This window comes from Toxorhynchites rutilus, chromosome 2, assembly GCF_029784135.1.
Source record: "Toxorhynchites rutilus septentrionalis strain SRP chromosome 2, ASM2978413v1, whole genome shotgun sequence".
In the NCBI taxonomy this organism is placed as follows: Eukaryota; Metazoa; Arthropoda; class Insecta; order Diptera; family Culicidae; genus Toxorhynchites; species Toxorhynchites rutilus.
In genome coordinates, this window is record NC_073745.1 from 57,890,901 (window position 1) to 57,907,463 (window position 16,563).

Here is a 16,563-nt window from a genome sequence, read left to right on the forward strand (position 1 = left end):
ATCCTTTTTGAACGAGTACAATGAATTATCAAAATTTTTCAAATCATTCGGATTACAAAATGACAATCACGCTATTTTTTTTTATCTGTATTTTTAGTGACTTTCAACACATTTGACTGGTTCGTCACTTTGCTTCCATTTTTGGAAGAATGTCGGGAGTGAGAATTGAACTCGTGACCTCTGGAGAGCACGAGGGTAGATTCTACGTGCAAGCGTTGCTGGTATCATGCTAGGCGACTGTACAGTGACGCAAGAAATTGTGATTCGAAAAAAAAGTCACAGTAGGGTTGTGTCCAAGACACGACCGAATAGTTGACGTATGATTCCGTTAGGCTATCTAATAATTTTGGATATGTTAGAAGAATTACATCGTTAAACTCTTTGATAATGATTTCGTTTTAATAACTCTGTTAGGGAGCACATTTTGGTGGGAACAAAAGACCCTACTTTCATGTATGCCGATTGCGAAACGGCTTTTCGTAGTACAAAGCAAAACATGCGGGTGCAGAAGTACCTCCAGCTTGCATGAATCAACAACTTCAACTTCTACTTTTTATACTACATATGCTTTAAACTTGAAGGTTCATTCGCCTCTAGTATCTGTACGATTTTCCCAGGTCCCTAAGTTTAGAAGACCATGTTAGGGAAACATATACTAGACTGCACAAAGGCAAGCGAATATAGAAGTACTCGTAGTTTGCATTTATTTGCAATGCCGATTTCTCCAATGCTGCTTGGTTTGAAGTCTGTGTTAGGAAGCACATTTCAGTAGGAACAAAAATACCCCGACCTGCATGAATTTACAATGTCAATTTCCCCATACCCCTTGGTTCTGAAGCCTGTGTTGGGGAAACACATTTCAGTCGGAACCAAAATAACCCCGATTTGCATGAATTTGCAATGCCAATTACTCCACGCTCCACGGATTAGAAGTCTGTGTTAGGGAAACATTTCAATCAGAACAAAACTACCCCCGACTTACATGTATTTGCAATGCCAATTTCCCCACGCTCCATATATTTGAAGTCTGTGTTATGGAAACACATTTCAGTCGGAACAAAAATACCCCCGACCTGCATGAATTTACAATGTCAATTTCCCCATACCCCTTGGTTCTGAAGCCTGTGTTGGGGAAACACATTTCAGTCGGAACCAAAATAACCCCGATTTGCATGAATTTGCAATGCCAATTACTCCACGCTCCACGGATTAGAAGTCTGTGTTAGGGAAACATTTCAATCAGAACAAAACTACCCCCGACTTACATGTATTTGCAATGCCAATTTCCCCACGCTCCATATATTTGAAGTCTGTGTTATGGAAACACATTTCAGTCGGAACAAAAATACCCCCGACCTGCATGAATTTACAATGTCAATTTCCCCATACCCCTTGGTTCTGAAGCCTGTGTTGGGGAAACACATTTCAGTCGGAACCAAAATAACCCCGATTTGCATGAATTTGCAATGCCAATTACTCCACGCTCCACGGATTAGAAGTCTGTGTTAGGGAAACATTTCAATCAGAACAAAACTACCCCCGACTTACATGTATTTGCAATGCCAATTTCCCCACGCTCCATATATTTGAAGTCTGTGTTATGGAAACACATTTCAGTCGGAACAAAAATACCCCCGACCTGCATGAATTTACAATGTCAATTTCCCCATACCCCTTGGTTCTGAAGCCTGTGTTGGGGAAACACATTTCAGTCGGAACCAAAATAACCCCGATTTGCATGAATTTGCAATGCCAATTACTCCACGCTCCACGGATTAGAAGTCTGTGTTAGGGAAACATTTCAATCAGAACAAAACTACCCCCGACTTACATGTATTTGCAATGCCAATTTCCCCACGCTCCATATATTTGAAGTCTGTGTTATGGAAACACATTTCAGTCGGAACAAAAATACCCCCGACCTGCATGAATTTACAATGTCAATTTCCCCATACCCCTTGGTTCTGAAGCCTGTGTTGGGGAAACACATTTCAGTCGGAACCAAAATAACCCCGATTTGCATGAATTTGCAATGCCAATTACTCCACGCTCCACGGATTAGAAGTCTGTGTTAGGGAAACATTTCAATCAGAACAAAACTACCCCCGACTTACATGTATTTGCAATGCCAATTTCCCCACGCTCCATATATTTGAAGTCTGTGTTATGGAAACACATTTCAGTCGGAACAAAAATACCCCCAACTTGCACGTATTTGTACTGCCGATTTCCCCCATATTACTTAGTTTTGAAATTTCTGTTAGGGAACACATTACGGTGGGAACAAAAGCTCCACCTACTTTCATGTATCTGCAATGCCGATTTCTCCAAGAACAAAAGTCCCCATACTTCCATGTATTTGCAATGCTGATTTTCCTAAGGCTGCATGGTTTTGATGGCTGTGTTGGGGAAACCGTTAATCGGGCCAATCAAAACTCGGCAGTTAGGGCGTTTAGATAATGCTTAACATTTTACAGTTATTCAATTGTTTATCTAGTGAAAAATAACATTTTATTAATTGCGATAGATGCGTAGAAATATTCACTATCGATTGATGCAAAAATCTTTCCGATGCAGTAAGAAATGTTCGAGTTATAAGCATTCGGAATCTTTCATTTTTTCCTGCATGTTCTGTGTTTAGGTTTTCATTTTACCCCCCATATACTCCGGTTAGACGTAGTCCCCCCACGTCAAAACAGTCATTTTTGGGAAAAAGTGGAAGAAATGGAGTTCAGTCCACCCTAAAATGGAAATAGGCACCCTAATGAAAAAATAAAAACATACGGGTCTAATGTTTTGTAATAAAGAACAAAATTACAACTTTTGACGGAAATGTGAGAACCACTATATCGGTTTGGCATGGATTGGCTGAAATATTTCCTCTACTATAGTGACTTTCACAACACATTTGGGTTCGTCACTTTTACTTCCATTTTTGGAAGAATGTCGAGAGTGAGAATTGAACTCGTGTCCTTTGCGTGAGAGGTATGGATGTTACCACTACCCCAGATCGCCTCCACTATATTCTATATTTTGGAAACGGTTCCAAAACATACAAATGAACTTTGTGCTATGATTTTTCAACAATAGATGAACGTACTATTGTTGAAAAATCATAGCATAAAGTTCATTTGTATGTTTTGGAACCGAACTGTAATTAATTAAATTAATCACTGACGTCAAGGTTTTCAGTCTAAAACAACAAAAAATCTGATGTTGTATAGCCAATATAACTATTAAATATTCGGTTGATTCTTGTACAAAATTTTCTTAATTTTCCTGTAACATCGTTTAGTCTTACAAAAAATAGTGTATGTGTGAGACAAAATGTTGTAATCAATGTTGCCACATTTTCATCTGTACCGGAAGGGTTGAAAGGCTTTCAATTCAAAAATCTGTACCGAAACCGAAACCATTTAAATATTTGTCGCATATGAAAAATTGTTTTTTAGCCTTAGTCGTCGAAAGCCGCAAATTACCCATTTGTACGTTTTCAGTAGCAATTATTTAATTTCTGAGCAATTTCTCTTTTAGGGCACGCACGTTATTCATTTCTCTGCTCTTTCAAAATTCCATAGTAAAATCCTCGAATTACTTTCAATACTCCCAATTATTCCCAAAGCATTGATGTTGGTTAAGTTGAAAAGTTTGTACCGTACAGAATCTGTACCCACAAATTGGAAAAAAAATCTGGACTCTCCAGATAAATCGGTGGCAACACTGGTTGTCACGTCACGCTGGAATGGATCGTTTACTTTTCCTGGCGTGAAAACCACTTCTTGAGTCAGATCATACCTCTCTGTTTGTGGACCGATCTTAACCAAATTTTGCGGTTATTTAACCTCCATTGTTTGCCAAAAATCATGTCATAAAATCACCCTTTAGTACCCAAGGTTTATTTAGGCGATCAATCTGGTTTGAAAAATGTTGTAATGAAAATTCTGTAGGCAACTCTATTCCTGAGATTCGTGAGTGGTGTTGGTTTAGGACCTCCGTTTTCAAACGTGGTTCCTCTGATTTGGCATCTGTATTTCTATTTTATTACACCAACTGCACCCAACTAGCGCTGGCAGGAAACATTTCATCTTCGGCAGAAAAAAAATGCTTTTTAGTGTGCTGAACAAATGAAAGCACCTTTCTGAAAAGATTTAAAATATTTGTATGTAGGGAGCAGACATTTTTTTCTCTCAGACTTTGATTGTACCAAAAAAAAAAAGTCCAAACGACGTCAACATACAAAATGTCCCATACATTTGTTCTGCTGATTTGTGAGCTTTTCTACCGGTGCCGTCAATAACGAGCAACTTATCGACAAGCAACGAAGGGGAAATCATAAGATTTAAAGCCTCTTCAAACAAAGGAAAAGAAGAAGAACGAAGGTGAATATTTGCCTAGAGCATAAACAGTGGATCTGGCTGAGGCAAACTTTCTATTCTTCCTGAGGACACCGTTGCTGGGCGAGCTGGACGGCGAGGGATCGAATGTCTCTCTCAAGGCAATGGGGGCGGAGGATAATTATGAGGAAAGAGTAGAGTCTTTTTGAAGACTAGAAGAAGTTTAAAGTCTCGTTAATTCAACAAAGAAGAAGAAGGCAAACTTTCAGTATCGTTCTAGATACGAAGCAATGAACATCGCTTGTTCTTCCTTGTTTTGCGTCATCACATGTCTTCGTTTCGGATTGAGCTGTGGATGCGACCAAATTACTCACCCGCTGATGTCTCTGGCATTGTAATCATTGCATCAAACTAACGCCATTGCATTAATGTTTTGAGCTACACAATTGTGTGGGGAATCATCAAACTAGGCTATCGTCGGTTCACCAAGGAAATACATGTTCTGGAATTTGCCTGTGATTTGGTAAGACAGTGGCAAAACTCTCTCCACTAAGGATGACAGCTGATCTAATCTAGACCGTCAATATTAACAGAAAAGACATATGTTGAGAAGAGCGCAAAACGGAGATAAGTGTGTGTATATTTAGTTGTTTCAAGCCATCGATATATGGCTTTGTGTGCGTACGTGCGTGCTTCATAACCCGTATGTACAAATAGCACATCTTCGCTACGCTGAAACCTCATTTGTATCTGCTCCCGTGTGCTGCGGTCCTGTCGCGATGCAACAATTATGATTATGAATTTGATGCTATGATGGACGATTTTCTGGTGATCTAGTCACATAGAAATTTTCAACGAAGACTTAAAACTTGTGAAATTTTGCAAAATAATAACTCAAAAACGAAAAAACTGATATCGAGATATGTTATGTAAAAAAATATCAGCTTTCCAGAAAAAATATAAAAATATATAGCACCCTCTATCTTTAACCGAGAAAACTATGAAAAACTAACTCAATTAATAATTACAGAAACGAAAATCCAAAATTTCCCCAAAAGTATATTTTTCCAAAGTAAACTAACTTATAAGCTTCAATTTTATATGTCGATCATCTGAATCAGTCCAGTAGTTCAAAAGTTATGATTTTTTTGTAGTGGCAGAAATGGGGAAAATTTGTTTTTTCGAACCATCGAAAAATCATAACTCAAAAACGAAAAGAATGGCATCTGTTTCAGCGGATTACCCGGATTGTCCGACGCGAAGGCTTTCTTAACGGCACTAATGGCCTCTGGGCCTAAAAACGTGAATGCCACTTGATTATACGAACAATTTTTCCTTTCGCTGGTGCAATTGAACCGGATTGTTCAATTGCATACACGTGATTATGGGAACTACCGCCCAAAACGAACTGTGATCCGTCTCGCTCTCCTTTTCACTAAGGACGGGCTGAGAAACCTGGGCACAAGTTTCACTAAGTTCGGAACTATAAAACAACCGGCGGACTTCGACCTCAATGGACTAGAGGAATTTATCGGATTGAAAAACGGAAGATGTATTTTATTTACCGTCTGTATTCTTCGGAATTCTGACTTAGACTATATTTATAACTCTCGGCCATATGCATTCTACATGGCTGAGTTTTAAATCGTTTTCATTTTGGTAACGTAACGTAGGTAACAGATAGCATTAGCTATTCAAGAAATTCACTTTAGACAAATTCAATTTCAAGAGAAATTCATTTCATTTTAGAACAATATACTAATCATTCCGGCCACCTTAAAATAGTCACGTATTTTAATTACTATACGGACACTGCTGCGTACGAATCGATGAACTGACTGCGGTCCAAGATATTGGGTGATTGATGGGCTGCTCATTGCGAGTTCGGTTACCATCATAGGGACCGGCTGGATTGGTGGCTGGTAAGAAACAAACTAATTTAATAAACAATAAATCATTTTGTTACCTCATTCTCAACGTCGTTCACGTTTGATGGCATTGGAAGAAGTGAAAGTTTGACGACAGGACGGACAACATTGTCTGCAGATGCCGTCTTCAAGGTGACGACTCTAACGATACCATCATGAGCGGGATGAATCTTCGTTATGCGACCCAACATCCACTGGGCTGGGGGAAGGTTGTCGTCCTTAATGATGACTAGTCGGCCCACTCGGATGTCAACGGGAGGTTTGATGCCTTTTGATGAACGGGCTTGCAGCTGCTGTAAATACTCGGTGCTCCAGCGCTTCCAAATTGCCTGGAGTCGTTTTTGCATCAGCTGCCAACGGTTGAGCTTGTTGTCTGGTAATTGCTTGTAGTCGGCTTCTGGAATCGATTGCAGGTTCGAACCGACCAGGAAATGACCCGGTGTAAGAGCCTCTAGATCCGTTGGGTCATTGGACATCTCAGTTATGGGCCGTGAGTTGAGGCACATTTCGACCTGGGCGAGCAGGGTCAGCATTTCTTCGTGGGTGACGGTTGTATTACCCACTTCCTTCAGAAGATGACTCTTCGCCGATTTCACCGCCGCCTCCCACAGACCACCAAAGTGAGGTGCGCGCGGTGGAATGAATTTCCACCTGATTTCTGCATTAGCGCACCAGTCGAAAATGAGTTTTCGGCTGCTGTCGTCCGTTTTAAGCATTTTAAAGAGATGATGCAGCTCGTTGGCGGCTCCTTTAAAGTTTGTAGCATTGTCTGAATGAAGTTCACAGACCTTGCCACGCCGTGCTATGAACCGCTTCAGAGCAGCCAGGAATGCTGCTGTGGAGAGATCGCTAACGAGCTCCAGATGTACGGCCCGCGTTGAGAAGCACAAGAATAAAGCGATGTATGCTTTGACTGATCCTGCTCTACGGTGTGGACCACGTAAGAGGATCGGGCCGCAATAGTCGACACCGGAGACTGAAAATGGCCGCGACGGTGTCACTCTGGAGTTAGGTAAATCTGCTGTTGCTTGCTGGATCAATACCGGTTTTCTACGGAAGCAGGTATGGCACTGGTGGTACACTTGACGCAATAAATCTCTGCCTCGTAGAATCCAGAACTTCTGTCTGATGGTGGTCGTCATCAGCTGCGGTCCGGCGTGCATTAGAGTTCGGTGGTAGTGATCAGCAAGCAGGTGTGCCAGTCGGTGTTTACTCGAGATGATGATTGGATTTCGGGAGAGTTGGAGTCTTGAATACGACCACCAACCTTGATGAGGCCGTCCTTGGAGAGCATTGGATTGAAGAATTTCATAGGTGATGTTTTGTCAACTGGTCGTCCATTGCGTAGTGCTTTCAGCTCCGTCGGAAACGTTTCACGCTGGGATAGTTGACACAGAACATGTTCAGCGTCTTGAAGATCGGATGCAGTGAGATGTGTGTGTGGCTCACATGGTGTCTTCGAGGATGCCGCACAAGCCCCATCAGGATGTTTCTTGGCAGCTGTTGCGTGCAGTACACCCATGTACCGCAGGAAGTATGCCACGGCCTTCCGTAGCTTAGTATACGACGAGAAACAGTTGAACAACCAATCGCACAGTTGATCCGTGGGAGATATGAGTGCCGCCAGGCACACTTTACATTCTTCGACGACAGCCTTGGAGGATGCCACGGAATCGACGAGTTGGCTTGGCCAATGTTTCTTGGTCTGCTTGAGCCAAGCAGGCCCGGTCCACCATCGCTCTTGGTGAAGAAGTTCGGCTGGAGTGAGGCCACGGGATATATCATCGCAAAGTATCGGAATGCGGTTCCCATATAAGTCCGAGTGTAGACACCGACTGCTCGTCGGCGGATTCGTAAACCGGCTGAATTGCCAATTCCTCCGATGGTATTTCGGCTAGGACTGCCGAACTGTTGGAGGCCCATTTCCTCAACGGAAACCCGGCGGATTGCAACATAGCACTGAGCTGTCGACGGAGTTCTACGGCTTCTTCGGGTGTAGATGCACCGCTGATGAGGTCATCCACGTAAAAGTCTTCGAGGACGGCCTTTTTGGCCATCGGAAAGTTCTCGCCTTCATCTGTAGCGAGCTGTACGAGAGTACGTGTGGAGAGAAACGGCGCAGAAGAGGTACCGTAGGTAACGGTCTGAAGCTGAGGAGTGGTTGATCGTTGCGACAAACTGCAATCTGACGGAACATTTTTTCAATGTCCGCCACAAGACCGATTGGTTTTGTCCGGAAACGCAATTTAATTGACTGAAGATCCTCTTGAACGATTGGCCCGACAAGCAGAAGATCATTGAGGGAACTACCAGACGACGTACGGCAGGACGCATCAAATACGACCCGTACTTTCGTGGTTGTACTGCTGGCTTTGAATACGGGGTGGTGTGGCAAATAGTAGTGGTAAATGGAGTTGTCCACCGGATCCTCGAGCCGTCGCATATGGCCTAGCCGTGAATATTCTTCCAAGAACTCATGGTAGGCTTCCTTTACGGATGCATCACGTTCAAGTTTTCGCTCCAAGCATAGTAGACGTCTTTCGGCGATTGCACGGGATTCACCGAGTTGAATGTAAGGGTCCTGTGATTTGGGAAGAGACACTACATATCTCCCGTCGGATTTTCTAGTCGTAGTACCCTGATATAGCTCCTCGCAGGCGATCTCCTTAGCAGAATAGATTCGGTCGGACTGCAAGGATTCGAGCTCCCAGAACCGTTCCAAAAGAGATTCCAGATTTCGAGTGGTGGCGATGTGGCAGACCGGAGTAGTTGGTGGAGTTGTGCCGTAGCATCGACCGATTACAGCCCACCCGAAGACAGTCTCGAATAGTACTGGACATCCTTTCCCGAGGATTATTCTACCACTCATAATGTATTCGTGGAATTGTTCGATTCCGAGTAACAGGTCGATAGGACTCGACACGTTGAATGCAGGGTCAGCTAATGGGAAGTTTGACGGGATTTTCCACATGGATATGTCGACATTTGACGTGGGAAGTTCAGAGGTTGGATTCGGTAAAACCAGGAACTCTAACTTGCTGGAAAACTCGTTGTTCTTGGAGTGGATAGTGGAGATGACAGACTGGGTAACCGTCACTGTTGTTTCACCGATGCCAGCGATGGGAACACGTACTCGATCTGACTGTAGACACAAACGACGAGCCAGCTTCTTTGAGATGAAGTTCGACTGCGAACCAGAGTCGATTAATGCTCGAGCAGAATGTTGTCTTCCAAATCGATCCTCGATCCACAGCGAAACAGTCGACAGGAAAACAGTTGATGGGGAACTGCTATGAGCAGGAACGCTTACTTCGGGAACCAAAATACCCGATCCGTGGGAATTCGCTTGTTGTGTCGGGTACTGGGGTGTTGACTGTGCTGCAGGGTCGCTCGAGGATTTGTGCAACAGCGTATGGTGGCGTTCGTGACAATGACGACAGGTGTACTTGGAGTCGCATCTCCGTGCGATATGCGACGATTTGAAGCAGTTCCAACAAAGTCGCTTCTGGGAAATTAGTTCGCGGCGCTGCTCAACGGTCATTCTTTGAAAGGCTGAACACTGAAACAATAGATGCTTCTCCGGGCATGCAATGCAGGATGGTGGACTTGGACGCGAACTTGCGGTAGCGGAGTTGGCAACCGCCTTCGTAGTGGGGAGCTTCTTGCTGAAGGAATGGGGACCGGCCACCTTGGTTGGTGCTGCTTGAGAACGATGTTGGATCTCTGTTGACACTGTTTGCAGAATCCGAATTCGCTGGTAGAGAAACTCGATACATGCTTCGTACCCAACATTATCCGACTTTGCTGCATACTCCTCCTTCGATATCTATGTAAAAAATTATCAGCCTTCAAGAAAAAATACAAAAAAATATAGCGCCCTCTAGTATAAAGTAATGAAAACAATAAAAAACGAGTACAATCAATATTTACGAAAACAAAATCCATTTCTTTTGCAAGTTCAATATTATTTAATGAAATTTAATGAAAATAGCTCATTGGCTTCAATTTGATATGTCGATCATCTAAATCGATTCAGTGGTTCAAAAGTTATGAATTTTTGAAAAAATACATTTTTGGGAAAGAGTGAAAAAAATGAATTTCTGGACCACCCTAAAATGGAAATGGGCACCCTAATAAAATAATAAAAAATACGGGTCTAATTTTTTGTGGCGAAGAACAAAATTACCACTTTTGACGAAAATCTGAGAACCTCTAAATCGGTTTGGCATGGAATGGATGTATAATCGACTGTAGCCGAGTCTATGAAAATTGCGGAAAAGGCCCCCGGAATAGTGTTCGGGGTAAATTTTCAATACATTGACATAGAACAAATTGCGACATACGATCAGCTAGTGTGTTGTTCTGCGAGGGTAAGAATGCATCATCAATCAATGATTCTACAATAAAAAAAAAACCATTTCATGGCGATCAAGCATTATAAAATAATATCTGAAGTTCTATACAAGCGACTTAAATAAAATAACAGCGAAGTTCTACGTCAACAATGCGGTCGTATCTTGGATACAACCTCCTATAATATTTTTGTTATTTTTAAGCTTATTTAATGTAATAAATCGGTATGCCAAAACATGAATAAATTGCAAAGATCGCCGGCAGCACTTTCAGCATTTACGCCCGTCTTCGGAACCCCATAAGGAAGCTCAAAAATGGACACCTTTTCCGGGCGGGTCGTGGTCAGGATAATAACAATCAAAATCAATCAGAATATCGAATGTGGCCACTATGTCTCTCTCACGCATAGTTTTCAGATCTCCGTCGCCGCGACATGTGTTCGAAAGCGCGTGTAATTTAGTCGCGCTCGTAAAAGTATAAATCGACGCTAAAGGCTCAATAAAAGTCGGTTGCACTTCGATAAGTTTGCCAGTTTGCCGCGGATGGTGGGATTGGCATCGTGTTACCGTGATCCCTTCGGATCGTAAAATAAGGGACATCGACAGCGGAATCACAAGCGATAGTTTCATAAAACTTAATAACCTACTTTGGACACTCCATCAGTGGATGCCGAAGTCGGAATGGGTTCTAGCGAGTTGGTGTTGCATAAATCTGTAACCATTAGGGGAATAATCGTAAGTGAAGACAAAAATAATCTTCACAACGATGCGAAGCAAGACATAACTGGCGCGAAAAATCAATAGCGCACAACATCAAAATGATTGGTGGCGCTGGCGCTATCCAGTCAGCGATTTGGTTGATCCTCAGCCGACGAATGTAGATGCACTAGATTTTTTCCGATTCCCAACAACAACTGCAGCAGGTTCAGCGACCCGCGATCGCGAGGAGAATCGCTGCACGTAATTAAAATCCACTTACGGGGCCTCCTTTTTCGCTATAAACGACACCATCGCGCGGCATGCACTTGGCCGTGACCGTGGCGCGCCCTGGGAGTCGACCGAGTGTGCGCCCATTAATGCGCAAAATCCGTACCAAACCGTTCCGTCCGTTCCGTCCACACACATCATAATCATCAGCGCCGTAATCATCGTCGGCAGCATCCGAGTGCTCGTTTTGCATACATAGTTTCAAATTGTAACAAGAAACAATTTGTGCCTCCGCGACCGACCGCACGGCGGGAAAACGGAAAGCCTGGTCGGCCCGGCGCTGCGGGAAACGAAATAATTATGAAAATTGGTGCGGATCCTCCCGAGGATGCTGGGAAGCTTGGGATGAGTGCGTTGGCCAACGTGTCAACGTGTGGCCTTTCCCGATCGCTAATGAAACGCCCCGCTCGGAAACCTATGATCATGATTCGCCGGGCCAGAGGTTCAGCACGATTGCGGATATGTGGCCGTGGCCGGAGACCTTTGCCGCGAGATCGATTCCGGCCTGTGTGTATATTAAACAAACATTAATGATGCTAATGGTATGCTTTCATCGCTGCTAACGGGGATTGTGACAAAAAAAACTTAACGGGGACGAGATAAGCTTGTTTGTTCGGAGAGGACAGATTAGTATTAGTCAGGAATTTAGAATTGTAGGCTTTTTGACAAAAAAAAAACAAATCAAGGATTGGATTATATTGGAGCACCGAAATTGAGTTTATTTTTGTTGAATTGGATTTCACCACAATGTATTTATTTTTTTGCTCAGAATAATCCGTGATCCATGATTCACCAATGAATCATGAATCATTTTGTCGATGTTTGGTAAGTCGTCAACAGATGAATAATGTCATGTTCATCGTTAACTATTAGGCATGTGATTGAAACATGCATTTTTTGTTATAACGACATGATTTTCAGAATGCTGGTACTCGAATTGAGAAACTTAAGCTTTACATAATGTAGGACAATTATTCATGAATTAATGCATCTACATGAAAATTGAAGAATTGGATGAAACTATATATTTAGAAAAAGCTAGGTGGGTCCCAGCTTAGGAACACGAACGAGAGCTTGACGTAGGACTGTAATTATAGGGAACAACTGCTGTTCAGTTGAGGTCATTCAACTGCTCAGAAATCCGTAAACTTAACTCCGCAACTTCTTCAAATAGTGGCCCTGAATGAATCGTTCGTAACATAAACCAATGTTTTTCAAACGATTTGTCAGAGTTGAAGGAATGGAAAGAATGCGGAATCATTAATTATTAATGGTCTATTTTCAATAGACCATTATTGAAAAAAAAATTATAGGAGGTTGTGTCCAAGATACGACCGCATTGTTGTCGTAGAACAACGCTGTTATTTTATATAAGTCGCTTGTTTATACCTTCGGATATTATTCTATAATGCTGTAAAATTTTAGAAACAACTGCTTAGTAGAATAATCTGTGAAATAGTATTGTCTCAAAGGAATCGCACCTCTAGGCATCGTTCGTACAACGCAAACCAAGCGCCAAACAAGCGTTCGCCATAGCATGCATACAGAGCCATACATTGGTGGCTTGAAACTACTAGGAATATAAACCCTTCTTATCATTTTGCGCTATTCTCAAAAGAAACGCTTCTGTTAATATTACTGGTCTCGGAAAAAGTTACATTACTTTCTCATGCTCGAGAGAAGCGCAGCTGTCACCCTTAGTGGAGGAAGTTTTGCCACTGGCAAGCGAAATCTAATCACATACAAAATTCCAGAATGACATCTACTTTCTTTGTGACTAAACAAGCGAAATAAACTCTTTTTGTTAATAACAACCTCGAAAACAGTAGCAATGCTTCATTATGATCAATATTAGCGCAAATGCAATCCTAGTTGAAGGTAGTTTTGCGACTGGCACGCGAACCCAAATAACTTATAACATTCCAGTAAGACATTCAATATGTTTGGTTTTCCCCAAATAATTTTTTTGACGCACAACCTTTACGCCTGATTCGCCATTACCTCAGTTTAATGCATTGATGCATTCTCCAAGGCTCCAACGAAGCCCTTATGATGACGGAAAACAAACAATGTTAACTGCTTGGAAAAATACTGAATTATGCCACACAGCTTGTACTCTGCTGTAACACCCATCGTTGCGAATTCGCTGATGATTCGGGCTCAAGCCTGCCTTCCTTTCCTTCTTGCTTATCACACACTACGCGAAGCGTCCAATTTATGACGCGGAAAGAAAGGCACATAATACGAATAACGCGAAAAACGAACAGAAAAACCAAACGACGATATCCAAGTTGGATTACCACTGGTGGGGTCCAATCTTAGGTCGAAGCGCAGCGAAAGCAAAGTAAACTGGATTGCTCAACAGTCCGATGCCGAATGAAAGTTTGCCTCAGCGAGATCCACTGTTTATACTCTAGGCAAGTATTCCCCTTCATTCTTCTACTTTTCCTTTGTTCACGGAGACTTGAAGTCCTACGATTTCCCCTCCGTTGGTCGTCGATAAGTTGCTCGTTATTGAAAGCTCTGTTCGGGAAAGCACACAAATGGACAGAACAAATGTATGGGAAAATGGAAACGCCTCAAGTTTTCATGAATTTTAACCATTTACAAACCAGGGGATTCTAACGTATAGCATATTAAACAAATCTTACGGAATTTCCGATTCGTTTAGTATGTAAATCGCCAAAATCCGTTCGCGGCAAAAATAGTTATTAACGTTAACTTTATTTCATAAAAACGTGACCTGTTTTCTGATTTGGCACCCTTAATGAAAGACATAGTTCTACGTCAAAAAGTGCCGACGTGGTTGGCGATCTAATTGTGACTGACTATATTGGTTTTCTATTGGTACTACGATTAGTACAAAGCTAGCCAAAGTAGCTTTTACGGGGGGTACTCGGAAGGAGTGTTACTTAAACCACGCGCTGCAAGTTTTGCGCGTGAACATGCCGACCACCTAAACCCGCATGAGGGTTTACTAGATCTACACAATATAATTCTATTTAACTTTCTGTCGTGCCCTCCTTGAGCACTATGTTGCACTTCATGGCTGGGGGTAGGTAACGTGATGAGCCTCGGAGTTCCGATGGATGACGATGGTTGTCCTCTTGAGTCCTTCTCGAAAGGCAGCAGGCAAACACGGCAGCACGCTGGTTGACGTTGTGTAGTTGCGAGATGAACTCCCTTCGCCAACGTTTCCACTTCTGCTGGACGAGCTGTTGCAGCTGCCGATACTATTCAAGCCTATTTATTGGAACATCTGTGTAATCCGGATCTGGAATCGTCAGCAGTGAAGATCCGGTGAGAAAGTGACCCGGGGTCAGAACATCCAGTTCATGTGGGTCCTCGGGAAGGGGTGTTCAGTGGGCGAGAGTTCATGTCCGCCTAAACCTGAACAAGAACGGTGGTCATGTCCTCGAAAGATAGCCGACGTTGTCCAGAAGTTTCACCAATGACGACTTAGCGGATTTAACAGCGGCTGCCCAAAGATCACCGAAGTTTGGAATGGATTTCAACACGATTCCATTCCGAACGGCTTCGTTGCTTATAGTGGTTGCACGTGCGGAATCATTGAGAAGGTCGTAGAGCGCTCGGAGTTCATTGTTAACCCCCTTGAAGTTGAGGCCGTTGTCCGAGTGGATCTCGACAGGAACCCCTCGTTTCCCAACGAAACGACGCAGTTTCGTACTCCAATTTTCATACTTTTAAATAAACTCACAAATTCGTACTTTTCATATATCTTTATACACTTGCTGTTAAATCCGGACTCATTCGAACTGATCCGAACTGTTTTACAACTTGACTGTTACAACTGAACAACTCACCAACTGCCCTCTTAACTCTAAGTACAAGGTTCTTTTATAACTTGATTCTAATCATCGGGGAAGGCCGGTGTAAAGGAAACAAACACATTCATTCAGCGATTGAGAACAATCGATAGTCGCAGAACACTGATGTGTTGGGTGTCGGGAATTTCCTTGTGTCGACGTTGGCATTTCCGTGCGAAGCGAAAACAGAGAGCTGTTACCCGAAGCAACTTCCAGTACGATGAGAAATGGTCAAGTAGTGGATTTGGTTCCATAAGTGTTAGGACGGTGAAAACGATCCGCTTCCATTCTAATTGGTCTACCGGTGGATCGTCAAACCGTGTGGGATTGTTCCAGTGTTGGTCCAGCAGCGATAACCAGGCAGGACCATGAAACCAGTGTTGAAGGCTGACAAAGTCCTTCGGCAAGACTCCTCGTGACACGAGATCGGCTGGGTTCTCCGTCCCCTTGACGTAATTCCATCGATGACCTTTCGTCCATTCCTGGATCTGTGAGACACGGTTCGCGACGTACGTCGTCCAGACATAGGATGGTGATCGCAACCAGCAAAGGACGACAGTCGAGTCGAACCAAAAACATACTTGCTTTTTTTCCATCTTCAGTGCATGTCGTACCTTTTGGTAGAGTTTGGCTGCCAGCAACGCCCCGCAAAGTTCCAACCTTGTGACGCTGACCCTTTTCAGCGGCGCGGGACGTGATTTCGGCGACAATAACTCCACTTTGATTTGCCCCGTTTGGCTAATCGTCCGAGCATAAACACACGCACCATATGACGCCTCCGAAGCATTCGAGAAGATGTGAAATTACACCATATGTGGCTGTGAACAGAAAGCAAAGCGATTCACCCTTACTCCAGAGAGGAGTGGAAGTTGTTCGTAGAACTGTGTCCATCGTTCTGCCAGTTCCTGTGATAGTGGCTCGTCCTAATCTTGTGTGGCCACCCAGAGCTGTTGCATTCGAATCTTGGCCCACGATATAACCGGACCTACAGGGTGGGCCATTTAAAGTGGAAGCATCTGGCAACCCCATAACTTTTGACAGAGATGTCAGATTAACAAATGTCATACCGCGTTGGAAGCGTCATTTCAGTACAATTTTAACCATGGAACAATACACACCTAAACAACGCGCTGAA

General features: G+C 43.1%; 2 protein-coding genes across 2 annotated transcripts; both read right to left on the reverse strand.

The window, feature by feature from the left end:
• Positions 1-6,288: 6,288 nt before the first annotated feature.
• LOC129765770 (uncharacterized) lies at positions 6,289-7,425 on the reverse strand. The gene has a single exon (XM_055766199.1). It carries the CDS (start codon positions 7,423-7,425, stop codon positions 6,289-6,291), a length of 1,137 nt encoding a protein of 378 aa, XP_055622174.1.
• On the reverse strand, positions 7,425-16,007 carry LOC129765771 (uncharacterized). Its single transcript, XM_055766200.1, has 5 exons — positions 15,747-16,007; positions 11,594-11,881; positions 8,394-10,088; positions 8,095-8,349; positions 7,425-8,000 (listed from the first exon to the last, which is right to left on the reverse strand). The coding sequence occupies exons 1-5, from the start codon at positions 16,005-16,007 to the stop codon at positions 7,425-7,427; spliced, it is 3,075 nt and encodes a 1,024-aa protein (XP_055622175.1).
• Between the last annotated feature and the right edge of the window lie 556 nt (positions 16,008-16,563).